Genomic DNA, 13,968 nt, shown 5'->3' on the forward strand with positions numbered 1-13,968 from the left:
GACATTTTGTATTTTCTGGATCTTATCGGTTGCTAACAAACCTTTGTTAATTTTCATATTCTTCATTTGAATATCAAACTATTTATAAAATAGTACAGATTTAAGAGAGCAAGAAGAAAAGCCAATCAGCAAAGATATCTTTTTTTTTTAATTATTTTATTTCATTTTTATTTATTTATTTTTTACACCTACAGCACCTGATCTTCCTAGGTGGTCTCCCATCCAAGTACTAACCAGGCCTGACCCTGCTTAGACCCTGCTTAGACCCTGCTTAGACCCTGCTTAGACCCTGCTTAGCTTCCGAGATCAGATGAGATCAGATGAGATCGGGTGCATTCAGGGTGGCATGACCGCAGACCAGCATGTGTATCTTGAACAACTACCTTGTGCCTATTATTATTACTGTGTTAGGGAAATGCCTTTTGAAAATAGCTTTACTTCAATAGAGGAGAATTTACTTTTGAAACAACTTTAAGATTGATTTTAAAAATCATTAAAAAACTGGAATGAGATATATTCATATTTCTCTAATATCTGGATAAAAGGTTTTCTGAGCATATTGGCAGCGAATGATGTATTATAAAGTAAAACTGACAGATTTGACTAATAAAAACGTTTGAACCCCCAAAATCACAAGGGAAATTAAAAAGCAAAAATATAGAAAAAATTTTCCATGGTAAAAAATAATAGATAAATATGCTTAATATAGAAAGAGCTCATGTAGATAGTACTCACTTAAGACACCAAAAGAGAAATAGACAAAGTACATTAATGATTTAGAAAAGAGGATACACAGATGGCTGATTAATTACCAAAGAAACTGAACATTTCCTTATCTGAGAAATGCAAATGGAAGCAAAAATGTCTTGTTTTAGCTTTATTGCAGCATATAATATATAGGAAAGAGCACAAATCATGACTATACAGCTTAACAAACTGTGAGAAAGTGAATACATCTAAGTTGCCACTTCCCCAACCAAGAAATGGAGCATTACCAGCACCCTGAAGCACCTCGCATATCATCTCAATCTCTATTCCTTCCCTCCTTCCCAAAGGTGATTACTCCCCTGATTTTTTGGCAGCACGGGTTAATGTGCCCTGTTTTTGAACGTTATATAAATGAAATCATACAACACATATTCTCTATCCGGCCATATGAGAGTCATCTGTGTTGCTGCATAGAGCTGCAGTTTGTTCATTTCCATTGCTATGCAATGTCCCATTTTGTGCCTATACCTCAGTCCACAGCTGATGGACATTTGAGTTGTTTCCATTTTCTGGCTGTAATGAAGAATGTTCTTATTAACATATCTTTTCGTGCACATGTGCGAGCATTTCTGTTGTATCTCGGAGTAAACTTCTGGGTTGTAAGCTGTGTATATATATGTTTAGCCTTAGTAGATAATGCGAAATAGTTTTCCAAAGTGATTGTACCAATTTACACTTCTACCGTCAATGTATGAGAACACATTGCTCACGTTACCAACACTTAGTGTTGTTAGTCTTTTCAATTTTAGCCATTCGGGTGAGTGGGTAGTGGTACCTTATTGTTGCTTTAGTTTGTATTTCACTGCTTACTAATGAAATTGAATATCTTCTTTTTAAAATACTATTTTTCAATTATTAAGTTATCCGAGATGGTAATATGAACTTAACATTGCATACTAACCATGGCTGGAGAGAGTCTTCGGGTTGTTCGTAGACTGTAGAAGGGTATAGTCATTGGTGTGACCTCTCAGGAAATGAGCTTCAACTGTATTTAAAGCCCGAAAATGGTTTCTAATTCAGACCAAATATTTTAATTTTCAAAAATCTGTAGAGAAAGTCGTACATGCACTTCTAGTGTTACGCACAAAGATCGTTAATTTCAACAGCATAGTAGCGAAGTTGGGTAGTTAAATATTGGAAGCCACCTTTATGTCCTAAAGTGAAAGAATCGCTGAATAACTTTCAGTGCATCCATATTATACAACATATATCTATCAAAAATGATTGTTTACAAAGAGTTTAACAACTTGGCAAAATGCTTATGATGTAATTTGTAGGTGAAAAACATTAAAATACTTTAAATATAGTATGATCTTAACTGTAGAGAAAAAGATTGAAATGAAATATGCAAAATAAGGAGTAGCTGTCTCTGTGTGCTAAGATTGAAGAAGTTTTTTGAGGTAAAATTCACATAACAAAATTCATCATTTTAATTATTTTAAAGTATGCAAGTTCATTGTGGGTTTTAGTATAGTTAAAGTTATATAGTTATATAGTTATAGTTATAGTTACAGCCATCATTGCTATCTTATTCTATCTCCCTAAGTCTAATCTAACATTACTGTCACCCCAAAAAGAAAGTATACTTTCGAATTTCCCCTTTTTTTTACTCTTTGGCAACCATTAGTCTGCTTTCTGTCTTTATGGATTTGCCTATTCCGGACACTTCACATAAGTGGAATCATACAATACGAGACCTTTTCATCTTCCTTTATTCATTTAGCGTAATGCTTTTGAGTTTCATCCAAGTTGTAATGTGTACCAGTACCTCATTCCTTTTCATAGGTGAATAATATTCCATTGTGTGGATATATACCATATTTTGTTTGTCCCTTCATCATTTGATAGACATTTGGGTTGTTTCCACTTTTGGGCTATTATGAGTAATGCTGCTAGGAACATTTGTGTATGAATTTGTTGTGTGGGCATCTGCTTTTATTTCTCTTGGGTACATACTTAGCATGGGGTTGCTGGGTCATATGGTAATTCTGTGTTTAACTTTTGGAGGAACTGCCAAACTTTTCCACAGTGGCTGCACCATTTTATATTCTCGCCAGCCCCTCCCCCTTTTAAAAATTGTTTTCATCTTTCTGAATTTCTTATCACGAATGTATATTATTCGTATTTAATTATTATGAACAATTTTAGAACTCTTGCTTTTGTGACAACATGGATTGACCTTGAGGGGTGTTGTACTATGTGAAATAAGTCAGACAAAGATAACTTACTGTATGCTCTCATGTATGTGTGGAATCTGGAGGAAAAAAAAAACAAAACTCATAGATACAGAGAAAAGATTGGTGGTTGCCAGAGGCAGAAATTAATTATATCTCAAGGAAAAAAATAGAACAATTCAGGAGGAGGTACCTCAGATATAGAGATTTAATCATTCCTCAGGAATGTCACTAGTCCATTCACGGCCTCTCTTTTAGTCCATTTTTTTCTCTTGTTCTTTGATCTTCATACCCATTTCTTTATTCCCACTGTCGATACCCACTTTAATATGTTTGTTATTTGTCTATAGATGTCTGTTTATTGACTGTTGCTTTGTGTCTGTATTTACTGTAAATACATATACGGATCTGTTCTGTAGTTCCTTGTTTCTGATTGCTGGTTGATATTCTGTTCGGGCTGTTACCATAACTTGCTTACTCATTACCCACGTGGTATAAATGGCTATTTTGCTTCTGATTCACTACTGTAGAGAATGTTTCAGTGATTAGTTACATGTATTTGACTGAATGAACCTGTCTGTGGTTTATTCATAGAACTGGAATTTCTGGGCCCAGGAAAAATGCATACACACTTTCATCAAGTATTGCCAGATTGCTTTTCAGAAAAATTGCCTCATTGTACATTTTTATCAGTAAAACATGAGGGTGTATTTTTTTTCCCTATATCTCTACCATCTTTCGATATTATATCTTCCTAATTTTTGCCAGTCAGTGGACATAAAGTGGAACCTCATTATTGTTTTAATTTGTATTTCTTGGATTATTAGTGAATTTAGGCATCTTCATCAGTTTCCTTAATTTGGGTTTTCTCTTCTGTGAACTGCCTGTTTATACCTTTGCCCATTTGTTTGTTGGATCCCCTATTTTTGAAAAATTAATTTGCTTATCCTTTTATAATAATGAACATAGAGGGTTTTGTTTGGCTTTATTAATGTAAATGCTACTATAGTTATTTTTATTTTCATTTTAAAAGGGAGAAAAGCTGTAGAATGCTTTCAAAGTCATAATAAAGTTAATTTTTGTTTTTAGTCCAGATGTCAGAGCATTCCTTCAAATGGACAGTCCAAAACATCAGTCAGATCCATCTGAAGATGAGGATGAAAGAAGTACTCAGAAGGTAGTAAGAGGGATTGTATTTTTTTAACAGAAAAAAATACCATTCCCCAAAGATGAAATTATTGGCAAATTAGGACATTTACTTAAAACGAAGTAATTTCATCCTTCGTAGGTTTTCTACTCTGTAGAATACATAAAGACAAATGTGTACACCTCTTATTGATTACCATTTCTTATAAAATTTATAGAATGAGTACTTTTACAATAAAAATTAGTACATGTTTAATTGAAAGAAGTTTTGAAAATAGTAAGAAGAGAAATATTATCCATATTATCACCAACCAGACCTAGTAATTTTTAACATTTTAGTGATTTTCTTTCTCATCTTCTCAACATATAGGGATTTTTTAATTATCTCATTTTAATTTTATAATTCTGCTCTCTTCACTTTACATCATATTTTTTGGTCACTATATGTCTTCATCATCACTATACTTGAAAAGGATATTTTTAAAAAATAAACTAACATATAAATGTAATGAACTTGTGCCTTAGTATGAAGTTATTTTCTACATTTACTTTAGAAAAATTATGTGGGAAAAGTAGATTACAATAATTTAAGTCAAAAGATTATTAGCAATTTAAATTATAATTACAAATGGAATATAAATACGATAATACCTTTATAATTCAAAATTGGTTATTAGTACTTGTTAAATATATACATGAAAATCAGATGTTGGGTTGAAGGGCATTTTTATTTTTATAATGTCTTTTAATTTTGTCATGGTTCTGTTTTTGTAATTTAAAAAATAGTATTATGAGTTGGAACATTAATGTCCCACAGCTAAAATCATCATTTGAAAATAGATGTTTTTTTTTTTTTTTTTGGTGACTACTGGAAAGTAGTCATGTTTCTATGATGCCCCAAGAGGATTCTCAGTTAAGAGAATAGTTTAACTTTCCTATCTGTGACATGGTTGCTCCTGGGACAATGTAAAAGGATATTTTAATTTTATATCTGCGCAGCTTGTCAAAGGAGAAACAACAAACTGGAAAAATATTTGTAACAAATAAGGCCTAAGATGGAATAACATCTATATAAAAATCTCATACAAACGGATTTTTGAAAAGAATAATATTTAAGATCCCAATAGTTAAAAGGAGAAAGAGACCTGAAGAAGTACTCATAGTAAATAAATATGTGGGAAAATGTTCAACCTAATACCAATAGTAAATGAAATTTTTAAATGAGAGTTTTCTTTTCTTTGCCATATTAACAAAAAAGTAAAGTAAATAAAATAATACAGAACCGAGAAGGTAAGGTACAATGGGCACCCTTAGGCATTACTTAATGTTGTTATAATCTTATGCAACTCTTTTGGAAAGCAATTTGGCAATATGTGTCAGACATGAAAATATTCATGTCACTCGGGAGTTGATGAAAAGAAATAATCCTTCATACAGAAAGATGTTCATTTTAATATGATGTATAATGAAGAATTAGAATCAAGTTGCCTATTCATCAAATAGTATTTGTCTCTATATTGTACATTTAAAAATATTTTTGAAGATGATATAGGTTAAGTTTTGACATACAAAAAGAAATCAAGGTATAAAATTTTATACTCATATTTATAGTATGATTATAGTCAGTTTTTGACAGTTATGCAAAAACTGTGAGATTACTCTTAAATATTTACAAAATTATCTGTTGGCAAAGTTATGGATTTTTAATAAAGTCTTCTTCCTAGTACTTTACATATTTTCCAACTATGACTATATATTTTTGAATGAAAAAGATGAAACTATTCAAAAATATTTCAAAGGATAAAAATCTGTGTATCCATGATTTTTCATGTTTTGCTTGCTAATCATGTTGAGCCTACGTAAATTTAGGTCATTTAGTGATTGTCTTGCTTTGATATAGGAGATAGCTGATTTTGAAAGGACCAGACTGAGATTCCTGGGTCTTGGCTCCTGTTCTGCCACTGTTGGCTTTAGATCCAAATTTTGTTTTCTTTTTTTTACTTCATCCATAAAATCTGAAGCTTAGACTAGGGTCTTTTGCAGTATTAATATATGGGTAAAAGGGATTTCTTCAAAAAAGGGAAAGAGCTATACTTTGTCTTATAGTTGTAACTATAAGACTTTAAGTGGATAATTAAATGAAGTGAATAGCCAGAAAACATCCAAATAAGCATCTGGACCTACTCCTTATTTATATAGAGAAAAATTGAAGTCAAGAGAAGTCAAGAAACTAATGCTCTTGATTAGTGTTCACTCTGTTAAAGAATTGTACCTCATCTTCCATTTAGCGATTAGATGTAATCTTTAAAAACAGGGAGAATAAAACATTATCTAATTATATATCCCAGTAATTTTCATTATTATCTCAGAAATGTGCTCCATATGAAAAATCACGGCCAAAGGAGAAAAAAAATCTTGCTACACGTTAATGTAATTCAGGGGACAGGTTATCCTTGTTATTGTTTAATCCATGTTTATTGGATTCATTTCCTTCATCTGTGTAAGAAAACTTCACTAAATGGAAATGTGATCCAGCTCTCTGCCCATTCATTAAAAGAAGTGTATTGAAATTACAGTTTAGCTTGGATTATGTTATCAGATTCTATAGAACACCGTAATATTTAAACACAATCACAATATATTTAAGTCAAATTATTATTCCATACACCTTAAACTAAACATATATTGCTGTATGTCAATTTTATCTCAATAAAACTGAGGGGAAAAAAAGATGTTGTTACAATTATGCCACAATAGGGCAGTTCTCATTTAATGAACCAGAGTATTTCTACATTTTTGTCTTGTGGTAGACTGTTATAGTTCCTTATATTTCTGCCTTTTGGGTATTGAAAATTTATTACATGAAGATTTTTCATGTAAAAGTATTGTTAGGAAATAAATTTGATTTATAAGTAGAAAGCTAGTGCCAGTGTTGTTTCATAAGAAATGTTATACTTCAGAACTTTTGCCCTTTATTTTTAAAAATTGCTTGTATTCTGGAGATTATGTTTCAAATGAATTTTAAGTAGAACAATATATGACATATATCCCTAATAAGAAATCGCTTAGATAAAATTTATTGGTTCTGATTAACTTAAAAAGTTTTTGAAAGCTTATTTCATATCTATAGCTTATATGAAGAATAATTGTATAAGACTCTAGTAAAAGTATACATATTTGAGATATATGTAACTAATTTAATTCTCTGAATGTATAAAGAATTTCAGAGTGCATTTATGTGAAGCATAATGCTCTTACACATGGCTTTTATTTATGAAAAGTGCTCATTTTTAGCAAGATCATGGGACTAATCTTTTGAGATTATAAGTTACATTTCTAGCTAATTATTGATGAACTAGAATCTTTACTAGTTAAATTACTTTATGACATACTAGGTGAGTAAAGGTTTGCTTCTAAATTGTAACAGGGATTAAATTTACTATGTTAACAGTTGTAAAGAGAAAAACCTATCTAAAATGTTGATACTACTACAATGATATAATTAGAAAGGAAAGCACTCTTGATTTTATGTATTTGCTTTAGAAATAGGTTTACCTCCCATCAAATTAAAACTTTCAATCCAGCATTTTCAGTCTTCATCGTCATATTATCATTTCCTATGTTCGATAAGCTATTATTTGAAAAATTGAAAAACGAAAGCCATTTTAACCAGTTTTTTAAATGTGAAAATTATTCCTCTTAAATTGCGGTTTCAATAGCCACCTCTTCCAGTTTATGTCATCGTTTGCCACTTTGAGCTTAATTTCTGCCTTATTCTTTTCTTTACAACTGCTCTTGAAATTTATCATAAAAATGATTATGCATATTTCCAAATAAGTCAATGCATTTATTAAGAATTAGGACTTCAAGTTTCTTTAACGTGGCAGTACATCAGATATCTGGTACAGTTAGGTATATTTTATTTGAAAAATATTCATTGACCATCGAAGCTTCAATATGAACAATAATTTTTTTTCTTCCCCACTTCAACAGCTACATTCTACCTCACAGAACATCAACCTGGGACCATCTGGAAATCCTCAGTAGGTTTGATTTGTTTTAAACAGCACTTTCAGTTTTAGGAAGATCTTTTTTTGTGAATGTGCAGGTAGAATTCTACCAGTTTAACTGGAAGCCTATGAACTATAACCATAGTTACAGTGACTATAATACTGTCATATGCTTGCCTAATTTACTGCTCTAGCTTTGCATTGCTTTAGTACAGCTCTAAGGTGTTTTTAATCCACAAATTATTGAGCAGGTTCTGCTATTTTGCCTTTGTCACTTTCTCTGTCTCTCTCTCTGCCTCTCTCTCTCTCTCTCTTCCTGTCTCTCCCCGCCCCCACACATCCCCATGTATGTAGGTGTGTGCACATGTGTGTGTAAAATCAGTAGACTGTATTTCCCAAGAGACTCTATGTCCTGGGAGACACTTGGGAAGTGTTCTGACGAAGGCACCTGTGCAGGCCTAATTGATGTTCTCCTGGTGCTCAGTGTCATTGTCACAACCCTACTTGTTAGCCAGCTTGTTCCACAGTAGTCATGATGGATATTAGCCTATTAAAGGCTCTTCAACGTCCTTTATGCAGTTTCCCCTGTAGTCCTTTCTTTATTTGACCCCAGGGGAAACATTTTGAGGAACACCAGGAGTGGTAAATATAGATTTCATCTTGAGTGTCAACTCCAGCAATTCACTGGAAGTGAATCCCAAGACCACTTATTGACTTGGTTTGAGGTGCGCCCTGACAGATAAGTGATGTCTGCCGTGGGTTAGAGAAGGAGTTTAGTGTTGCTATCCTGACTTAAAATTATTTTCACAGCCTTATTGGAAGAATTCTAAAGTATTCTATCTTTTATCCCAGGATACTACGCTTCCCTCACCCTTTTGGTCCACTTAAACAGTGAGTATAGACAGATAAGAGACATGGTCCAAGGATTGGGTCCTGGGACACTTCAGCGTTATAGCAAGGTGAGGGAGGAGCGAGTAAAGGAGACTAAGGAAAGGAGGAAAACGAGGAATTGGTGTCACACAATCAGGTGAACAAAGTGCTCAAAGAGGGAGTAATTAAATCTGTTAATATCGCTGAAAGGGCACATAAAATGAAGATTGAGAACTGACTGCTGCATTTGATAAGTCACTGGGGACGATTACGAGCAGTTTCAGTGATGTGGGGGGTGCGAAGACCCTGGCAGGAAAGAGTTCAAGAGATAACTGGAGGAGAGGACAGCAAGTATGGGTAATGAGTTTCGATCACTTACTGAAGAATTTTTGCTGCCAAGGAAAGCAAAGACGTGGGATGTTAACTGGAAGAGAATGTTTGGTTTTGAGCATTCTTTTTGGTCAGCCAGCATAGCATTGTGTTGGTCAGGCAGCACAAAAAGAGAAATTTGCTTTCAGTTAGGGTTTATCACCAATAGTTGACAGTGCATCCTTGGGGATGGCCTCAGTGTGTTTACTATGAGGGATTTGCATATTTTTTCACTGTCTATTTAAAAAATGAGTTCAGTATCTCAGCATATCATTAAGGAACAAAATAACTAGTCCAAAGAGCAAGTTCTTGAAGAAGAAGAGGAACATCTAAGCTGAGTTACGTATTTATTTCCCTAACCTTCCCTGTTATTATTTAACTTAGACTTAGTGTTGCTCTTGTGTTTGAATTGACTATTCCTTTCGATAATGAATTGAAGCAAATTTAGAATTTAAATGGAGTCATTCCAACTCTCCCTTGTACAATTTAAGAATTCGAACTGTGTTGAAGGAAACAGTTCTTCTGGCTGCTTAATCTCAGCTTTCTGCTACCCTGTGCTTTTGCCTACGTCCAGCCAATGCCATTTTTACCTATAAGTTAATATAAATAAATCTTAGTATTCCTTCTGGCTTTCCTACTCCTTGCTTTCCTATACTGCCATTTATGAGAATAAGCAAAGACTTTTTTTCTGTAATGTATAATATCTCACTTACACACACCAAACACTGTGATGACGTTTTTTCCTCCATCAGAAATCTTTTAGTGACTTTATTAGCTATTTCAGCTAGTAACTTCCTTTTCAGAAGAATTACCAGGCTAGATAGTCCTTGGAGTGTATCACTAATTTATATAGTTATTCAGCTTCCTCGTTAACAACATCGGTGAGGTTTATGTTTAATAAAATTGGTTTAGACAGAAGCTACATTGAGTTCAAAGCTATATATATTGTACATAATATCGATCCTTTTCTCACAAGCAGATTATTGAAGTTTCTCTTAAGCAAATTTTAACAGGCTTAAATAAAGTTATAAATGTCTTATCTAATCAGAAAGTAGATATTATTAGTATTTATTATTACCTATTTTATATTAAAGACAAGATACGACCAGTGTGAAAGCTGAAGTCTCCATGCTGAAGTGTTTTGTACCCAACATTTACTTATTAAAGAGTAAGATGCTAAGAAATATTTAAAAATTAACATCTTTTCAATTTCTGGGAGGCTGATTCTTGTCGTTGTTCATTTATTTCAGTGCTAAACCAACAGACTTTGATTTCTTAAAAGTTATTGGAAAAGGCAGCTTTGGCAAGGTAAGAGTGTTTTTATTTTCTCATTCAGCGAATAAGTTCTTTAAGGAATGCGTGCTTTGTGTACGCAAGGCCACAGGGCCTGTTGGTAGGCAGGATGTGGAGCTAAGGTGTTTTCTCTACCTTCAAAGTATTGACAGAATAATTAGAAAGATGAGACATCTACTCAGATTCTAATGTAAAACTCATTTGTTCAACAAGTACTTGTCAAGCACCGTCTTGAGCCCTGGTTAGATTATATTGAACAAAACTGACACCATTACTACCTTTGTGATGCTTATAACCTAGTCGGGGAAATAGTCAATTAAAAATATGCAGTAAGATAAATAATTGTAAGTAGTATTGGGACTGTCAATGAAATGAAGAACAGAGTGAAGTGACAAGAATGTCACTTCTTAGATGGGTTGGTCAGAAACGACTTCTTCAAAGAGGTGCTATTTAAGCTGAGGCTGAAAAGGCAAAAATGAGCAGCTGTGTAAATAATAGTTGGGGAAAGAAAGGGCTGTGTAAAGACCCTGCTTCTCCTCAAAAAGTGAGTGTCAGATGAATCACTTAACTTGACAGCGTGGCCATACCAAAGAAGGGGAATCACTTAAGGCCAGAAGTGTCATAGATGGAGTTATCAGAATTATCAAATGTACTTAAGTGCTTTTTTGCTTTATACTTCAATCTGTAGTAAAAATAAACATGTATGTGCTTAATTACACTTTGCTCTATTCATAGCTTTCGGTATCTCTGGTTTGTTTTCTGTGTTGCTGGTTACTAGAAACTGGGCCCATGCGGTTAACCCCGTGTGTGTTTATTAATTCAGCAAATGCATGTTGACCACCTGCTACGTGCTGGGCAATAGAAAGCTAAAAATGGATCCTGCTCTCAAAATGCTCACAGCCCACTGAAGTGTTAGAGATATTCTGTCATTATTAACAAGAAGCACCATCTTTTGGGGAACTTCACGTTCAGATCTAGAGTCTACCAAAGCTGGTTCTTGCACACAGTATGAGGTGTAGGGTCACAGTTCATTTTCTTCCCCAGGGGTAGCCAGCCGATCCCAGCTTAGTGAAAAGTGTTCTTTCACTGCTGCTCTCCGGGAACTTTATATATCCAGTGTCCACGAAAGCATGGATCTACTCCTACATCCTTGTTCGTCAAGAGGTTATGCTTAGCCCTTTGCGTATCTGTGGAAGTTTTAGAATTAGCATGTCAATGTCCACAAGATTCTGTTGGATTTTGTTTGAGATTACACTGAATCGAAATCAGTTTGGGGAGAACTGCCATCTTCATGTCATTGATTGAGTCTTCCAATTCATGACCATGACATATCCCTTTGTTAATTTAGTTCCTCTTTAATTTTTCTCAATACTGTTTTATAGTGTTTTTTGTAAAGTTTTTACAAATCTTTAATTGGATTTATTCTTATGTGTTTTGTCTTTTGTACCATTTGAAAATTAGTGTTAATTACTGAAGATGAATGTATGTATTACCTATGACACATTGGTTCTACTTCTAGCTACATATCCAACAGAAATGCATGCACATGTGCACTAGGAAATGCAGAGGCCAGAATCTACATAGCATCGCTATTCATAAACAATCTAAATGTCTATCAACAAAAGAGTAGATTAAATTATGTAATGCCGTATTCTACACAGCAAGAAAAATACAAAAACTATTACTATATACCACAATATGAATTCATATTAGATAATTTGGAGTGAAAGATGTCAGATAGACATCTTTTTTATATGATCCTAATTACATAAAATTCAAAAATGTCAAATCTTATCTTTGTTATTCAAGTTGAGATATTTACCTATGAGGAAGACAAGGGTGAGTAGTTTGTGGAATGGGGCAAAAGGGGGACTGCAGGCTACCAACAAGGTTTTACTTTTTGACCCGGTAGTGGTTACACAGTGTGTTCATTTTGTAATAATTTACTGAACTGTAATGATTGGTGAGTTATTCTACTTACGTGTTATGTTTAATAAACATTTAAAGCCTTGCAAAATGGTTAGAAACCAACAAAGTGCAACAAAGCAAGAAAAGCAGAGTATACCAAAAGAAGCAAAAGCAAACAGAAATGCAAATCCACAGTGTGTTTGAAAAACAGAAAAATATCTAAGGAAAAGTGATTTATAGAAGTAAATTTAGGAGTTTTCAATTTTTAAGATAAACATCATATTATCTAGGTCCCTTGTAGACTTTCTCTTTATAAAATTTAAGTATTGATTTATTGATAAGTGAATTAGTCCTATCAAAATATTAAAATTTTTAATAGTATGCCAATTTTTAACTACAACAGGTTCTTCTTGCAAAACGGAAACTGGATGGGAAATTTTATGCCGTCAAAGTGTTACAGAAAAAAATAGTTCTCAACAGAAAAGAGGTGAAGTAAAATAGCTTTGTTTCTCCTAAACCCCTTTTCTCAATTAACAGAATTGTTTTCTGGTATATGATCCAAGTTGATTCTTTACCTTTTTTTACAGCAAAAACATATTATGGCTGAACGTAATGTGCTCTTGAAAAATGTGAAACATCCATTTTTGGTTGGATTACATTATTCTTTCCAGACAACTGAAAAGCTTTATTTTGTTCTGGATTTTGTTAATGGAGGGGAGGTGAGTTTTATAATTAGTTTTCTAATATTGACATTGTTTAGAAAAAATAGAATAAAGTCAGTATTTTTCTTAAAAGTTTTTGGAAGGTTAGTCCAGCATCAACAGCTATTTGTTGAGTAGCAACAGTATTTACGGTACTGGCTAATAAACACAATGTACAATGTGGAGCAGTGTTTAACACTGGGCTTTTTTCTTAATCAGCTTATGGTATAGATGAGACAGTTCATAAAAATACCTTAGTATGTAATTTTGTAATTGTTAGAGCTGTATTTGAATCTGATCATGTCATTCAGTAAGAAATTTTTTTTCAAAGAGTTGTATGAAATCATGTTAGTTGAAAGTATGAATTTGGGTGTCATTTAAAATATATGAATTAAGGACTATAGAGTAGATATCTCCTGTTTGTGTTTTAGATTTTCATTGTATTTCTCTGTTCTTTTTAATTAATTTCTATCTGCCATTTTTCTCCTGGAATTTCCTTTTATGTAAAAGTTTGGCAATGGCAAAAAAAAAAAAAAAAGGAACCTTGGTATAAAGCTACAGTCTTCATGGATAGTTCTGTCACTGACCTATATATCAAGAATAATATACTGAAGCATTAGAATAAAACATGAGTCATAATTTAGATAATTATCGCTTCATTAATTGCACATAAATATTACTCTAGCCTGTCATTTTCTAAAATGTGCAAACTATTAATCAAATGAGATG

General features: G+C 33.1%; 1 protein-coding gene and 1 pseudogene across 4 annotated transcripts in view; one reads left to right on the plus strand and one right to left on the minus strand.

Annotated features, from left to right (window-relative positions):
* The window catches only part of SGK3 (serum/glucocorticoid regulated kinase family member 3), a 94,629-nt gene that overhangs the window by 63,572 nt on the left and 17,089 nt on the right, over window positions 1-13,968 (plus strand). For 3 of the 4 annotated variants that reach the window (XM_011364606.2, XM_011364604.2, XM_011364609.2), the window contains 5 exons: window positions 4,032-4,119; window positions 8,079-8,131; window positions 10,588-10,645; window positions 12,942-13,025; window positions 13,126-13,257. In XM_011364606.2, coding sequence (XP_011362908.1) covers window positions 4,032-4,119; window positions 8,079-8,131; window positions 10,588-10,645; window positions 12,942-13,025; window positions 13,126-13,257 — 415 coding nt within the window. The remainder of the gene's footprint in view (window positions 1-4,031; window positions 4,120-8,078; window positions 8,132-10,587; window positions 10,646-12,941; window positions 13,026-13,125; window positions 13,258-13,968) is intronic. The other variant, XM_011364608.2, reaches the window with a different exon arrangement.
* On the minus strand, window positions 186-358 carry LOC111742720 (annotated as a pseudogene).

The sequence above is a fragment of the Pteropus vampyrus genome, unplaced genomic scaffold (genome assembly GCF_000151845.1).
Source record: "Pteropus vampyrus isolate Shadow unplaced genomic scaffold, Pvam_2.0 Scaffold99, whole genome shotgun sequence".
In the NCBI taxonomy this organism is placed as follows: domain Eukaryota; kingdom Metazoa; phylum Chordata; class Mammalia; order Chiroptera; family Pteropodidae; genus Pteropus; species Pteropus vampyrus.